Source organism: Mesitornis unicolor, unplaced genomic scaffold (assembly GCF_000695765.1).
Source record: "Mesitornis unicolor isolate BGI_N332 unplaced genomic scaffold, ASM69576v1 scaffold52308, whole genome shotgun sequence".
NCBI lineage: Eukaryota > Metazoa > Chordata > Aves > Mesitornithiformes > Mesitornithidae > Mesitornis > Mesitornis unicolor.
The window spans coordinates 9,652-15,140 of record NW_010204891.1 but is presented as its reverse complement, the minus strand read 5'-3'; the positions used below and the strand labels follow the sequence as shown (position 1 = coordinate 15,140).

General features: G+C 33.7%; 1 protein-coding gene across 1 annotated transcript in view; it reads left to right on the top strand.

Moving 5' to 3' along the window:
* The first annotated feature begins 584 nt into the window (after positions 1-584).
* LOC104545925 (shugoshin-like 2) overlaps positions 585-5,489 on the top strand; it is a 10,812-nt gene continuing 5,907 nt past the window's right edge. The window contains exons 1-6 of the mRNA XM_010191177.1: positions 585-726; positions 2,283-2,458; positions 2,813-2,890; positions 3,569-3,651; positions 4,036-4,274; positions 4,789-5,485. Of these exons, the coding sequence (XP_010189479.1) occupies positions 585-726; positions 2,283-2,458; positions 2,813-2,890; positions 3,569-3,651; positions 4,036-4,274; positions 4,789-5,485 (1,415 nt within the window). The remainder of the gene's footprint in view (positions 727-2,282; positions 2,459-2,812; positions 2,891-3,568; positions 3,652-4,035; positions 4,275-4,788; positions 5,486-5,489) is intronic.

Below are 5,489 nucleotides of genomic sequence, written 5' to 3'. Positions count from 1 at the left end.
CCTGGGGTGAGGCGGGAGCGGGCGCGCGCGTGCCGCCTGTTGGGCGGGAGGGCGGGAGAGAGCTGAGGGTCGGTGGGCGGAGGAGCCCGGCTGTGCGAGCGGTTTGCTGGGACACCACTGCCTTGTGCTGCCGGTGCTTGAGGGCCGGTCCCTCTCACAATTTAGATTTATAGCATTTATAATGCGGTTCATTTAAATGCTTCCATTTAACATTTGTCCTGACAAAGCAAAAGCTGTTCTGGTCATATTGTGAAGTGATATAACCTTGGTTTTTTCCCCCCTTTTAAGGGTAAACTTGGATAGGTAACTTGAGGGAGTGGGCAAGATCAGAAATCTGTGATCCTTTTAGTCTTCATGTTTATTAGTTAAATATTTTGCCACTCTGTGATTGTGTCTTAAGTCTCAAGGAACAATTTATTAACCTGTTTGAATTAATTGAACAAAGGTAAAGACTGAAGTAATTTTCTCAACTTCAGAGGTAACAAATCCTGATAAGAGGTAACAAAATGTAATTTTAAAAAGTGCGAGAAACATCATGTATTATTTGGGCATACTTCTTGGCAATGTCCAGGTTCATTCCGATGATGGATAAACGGGCAACTGCTAAATCATCTACCATTTTCACCTCGGATGCTGTTAAAGGACATGTGAAGAAGAAGAATGGACCATTACAAGCTGCAAAACGGAATGCTTCTTTAGCATCTAAAATCAAAACTAAATTAATAAGTAAGTCCTGTTAAAACTGAAGCCAGTTACTGTACTTGGAATGTATGACTTCAAAAGGAATAGTAATTGTATTTAACATTATTTCCTGTTAAAAGTATCAGTATGTTATGTTGAGAATTTTAGGAGAGTTTGAAAGGTAATACACATAGTTGTAAGTTGTTTATTTCAGCGCTTGCTCTTCAGCACAGCAATGTTTTTTAAAAGTGTACTCAAGTGTGTTTCTAGCATCTGTGTCCACATCCATTTGAGGTGTCAAAAAACTGTAGTACCAAAATGAGTAAAAACAATGACCTTTTAAAATATAGTTGCCACAGTACAATACCTAGTACCCCCATTCACAAAATGAGGTTAATATAAGCTGCTTCTAGTCATTTACTGAATCAAGGAAAACTACAAATATTAATCTGCTGATTTAATCACTTGCAGGATGGTACTTTGTTGTCCCAGTAAGTCAGGATTAAATTCAGACATAGGTTTGTTATGGTAGATGGTTGGGTTTTGTTTCTGGCTCTGGAACATCTCAGATCCTCTTCTGGGAGAGATAGGGAATCTATATATGTAGTGAAACACCACTATGTCAGAGCTCTGTAATTCAAGCAGCACGTTTAGGTGAATGTTGACTTCTGCTTCTCTTTCTGTCATCAATATGGTAAGAAATTTTGTTGTTTGTATATATATTTTTGTTTGGTTTTATGTATATATATTTGAACTTACTGTGGCTTTATGTCTAAAGTAATTTTCAGGGAAAAATAAACAGTATAGATTAATAATAGGCTTTAGAAGCCTCCACACTGCAGTAATACAAATAATTCACTAAGGTGAATAGTAATTTCAAAGCATAACATTTGGATTAACAAGGTTCCGCTGTTGTTGCCTGTTTCCCAAAGCAAAAAAATAAGGCCTTGCAAATTTTGGATTACAGATCACAGAAGCAATAAGCTAATGAAGAGATGTAGTTGGAGCAGATTTAAAGCTAACCTTCCTCCTTTTTGTACTATAGAAGAATATGGTCACACTTGCCTCTGCCTTGAGTTCAAGTCAACGCTGTGTATACTATGAATGTGAGGCAAAAAAATTAATCTTGGTAACATGCAGCGCCACTGGAAAAAATGATATAAGTAGGCAGGTTTTAATTAGGACAGTGGGAGGTATATTTCTAATTTAAAGCTTTTTTTCTTTCTGTTGTCAAAACTCACATTTATCCTTAAAATGTTAGAACTTTTTAATTTGTAAAATGTATATTTGGTTTTTAGAAATTTTGAAACGTTTTAATGCCTGTGAAACTTACCAATTTTTAAATGGTTTTTTCTTAACATAACTAAAAAAAAATAAAATCCAAACTAGAGCAGAATCTGCGCCTGAAAGAAACTTGTACTTGAAGCTGACAGAGTAGTCATCAGAATGACAGCCAACAGAAACAGTGTTATATTAGAAAGTGTTAGGCTTTGCTATTGCTCCACCAAAACCTACAAATAAAAATGTTATATAGAGACAGTTCATGGAGAAAGGGCCAGGAATTGAAACTGTTGAAAATAATACGATTTTGTCTCCTTTAGATAACTCATCTATATTTAAAGTATCTTTAAAACAAAATAATAAAGCATTAGCTGTGGCTTTGAGTGTGGAGAAAGAAAATTCTCGGAAGCTAAAGAATGAGAAGATTTTTCTTCAGAAGGAAGTCAAAAAGCTGCAGCTTCATAATACCTTGCTTCGTCAAAAGCTAAAATGTTTGGTATGCTGCAAATAATGTAATTTAAACTTAGATCAGCTTGATCAAGCTTTTATATTTTTTGAAAACTTGATGTTGCTTCTAAAAACGATGATTTAAAATTTACATCTCAGATTTGTGAAGTTATGTCATCTGGTAGCAGAGTATTCACTTTTGCTCCTTCTTTCAGAGTATTTTTTGGACTAACTATTTTGTCCATCAGTGTGTATGCCTATCTATAGTTATTTTATTTAAAAAACAAACAAACACAAACAAGCCAACAAAAAACAACCCATAGATTCACCTTTACATCTTGTCTTTTCTTAAGCCAGAAGCCACTTAAAATATTTTTTAAATTACCCTTTCTTTTACATGCAGAATAAAACTCTTATAGAAACAGAAGCATTTTTGAATTATAATCTCTTAACTGCAATAGAAATAAGCAGTCTTTCTGAGGTAAGATGTTTTTTGAACCCCATTCCTTAAAACTTGGGATCAAACCTTAGTCTAGTGATATCAATCAAATTTTGCTATTGCTTACGCTAAAAATTTAGGATTTATTCTTGTTTACAAAGTATCTAAAAGTTAATATCTAAAAGTTAAATATCACTTATCCCTGATGAAGTAATTTGGGTTTTGTTTGTTTGATTGGTTGGGTTTTTGGTGGGGTTTTTCGTTTTGTTTTGTTTTAAAAGCACAGTATTTCAGTATGTGGTATTCTTCACCAGTGAGTGAGCTTCTTGCCTTCCTTGCTTAAATATCTTGCATGTGGAAATTTTACGAGAAAACATAGTCCATGTTAGTCATTGTGTCATGGCAAAATTACAGTTAATTTAAAAAAATTTTGTCTGTTCTAAACAGTTGCTTAGTGTTGCTCTGTGTCTCTATATGTATCATGTACTTTGCATTACTTATGTGTATACGTTGCTTTGAGATGCAAGTAGGTTACAGATTTTGATAAGTTTTGCTACAAAATATTTTTTTTTAATTATTGTGTATGTTTGAATATCATCCCCCTTTCATCAGTACTTTATCGTTTCACCCATTCATTATTTTTTTCCTATGGATATCTCTGATACTTAAAACATAAGAGAATACTCAAATGTTTCTACTTCCCCATTTTTCTTTTGAAAGAATCTTCAGAGTTCTTTTCCTCTGTCAGCTGGTCCAAGTAGCCCTACTGATGAGCAGTTCAAGAGTACATCGCAGTCAGCTAGGTAGGTGGTTATATTAAATGCGGCGGTTGGTAAGTGTCTGGATATTTTTACAACTAATGTTTGTATTTTGTCCTAGCTATTTTTGAGATAATGAGAAACAATTTCTGTCTAATTCAGAAATTACATATTTACAACTTTTAATTTAGAGAGAGAGAGAGAGAGTGGTAGACAAAACTTGTGTTTTACTAACTTGCTGCTTTCTCCATGGGATCTGATCAGCACAAAGTGAGATACTTTATCATAAAAAATACCTTTGCTCCTGAGATTTCATACTTCAAAGTTAGTTTTCCACTTTTATATATTATTAAGGGAATGTTTTCAACTATTGAATGTTAAGGCATAAAATGTCATTAAAATCTTCACAGTAAAATTTCTACTTTTCAGTAGAAAAGAACTGCCGTTGAAGCTTCCTTTAACTGCAAGAGCTAATAATACAAAACAGCAAGATAGCCCTTCTGCATGTGAAATAGAAAATTCTCCTAAATGTACCACTATTTTGTCCAAGGAAATAAACTCAGATCAAGTCAAGTTTGCATTATCAGTGCCTTCTGGTACAAATAATCAGAAGTTAATTGAAAAAGACCCAGTGGAAACAACTGTTGACAAAAATGTATTTTTAAAAGGTATGGTCTATTTCTGTACAGGTGATTTATTTTTCAGAGCTATATGAGAATTCGTATTTAATAATTTATTACTTGATGTGCAATACAGAAGGTACAGTAAGATTCCTAAACTATAATAAACAAATGAAAACCAGAATGCTCACTCATAATAATGGGTGTTCTGACAATCACTTGTAGAATAATGTTAATTGAAATAATACAGCTGAAATGTAACATTTTTAATGTGAACGGAATAAAACTTATAAGATAATCAGATAACTACGTCAGTTATTATAGAACAATACATTTTTATTTATGCCAAATTTCAAAAATCTGACATTAGTAAAATATGAAATTAGTTCTAGTTAACTAAATTTTTAAGCACCAACCACGGAATATGTGAATTCAGTAAAATTAAAAAAATGCAGTTTGTCATTTCCCATGCTTCTGGTCCAACCTTCACTAATCTGTCTTGTTCTGATAAATGTACTCTGTCCTTTCTTTCCGCAAGCTGCTGAAGTTTTTCTCTTTGCAGAAAATCAATTATGCACAGAACTAACTGGTGATAGAGCCTTCCTGACTCACGTAAAAAATACACAATCTGTAAGACAGTCTGAGGAGCTTACAAAACAATATAATGATCCTTCATTGCCATGCTGTGAAAAGGTGACTGTAAGAAAGAAACATGCAGTACTTCATAAGTCAAAAACTCAACCTAATATAAAGGATTTTGATAAAAAATGTAGCTCAAATAATCTGCCTCGTCATGGTATCAGCAGGCACAGCAACACAAATGACATGAATTTGCAGGAAATTTCAAGTGACTCATCTCGTGTTACTCCTTCACCTCTTAAATTTAGCAAGGAAAGTAAGATAGATTTTAAGAATCTGCTTTTTACTGACAAGATGAAGCCTGAAGAGACTGTTTATGATGCTGATATGGAGTTGACTGCCAGTGATGCGGGTGAACTTCTCACAATTACAGCGAAAGAGAAAGATAAATTACACAGAAATCAAAATAGTAATGCCGATTCAGATAAAATATTAGCAAATTTCAGAAAAGTAAAATATTCTAAGAAGGATAAAGAGAAAATTAAAAGCAAGACTGAAGTCCGTTCAAATTTATATGTAGAAGAAAAGCATGCTAGGGCTGACAATAATGAAGTTTCAAAAACTACTGACTCACAAACTCAACTATTCCAAAATCAGACAGAACAGCTTCCTACAGAAAATTCT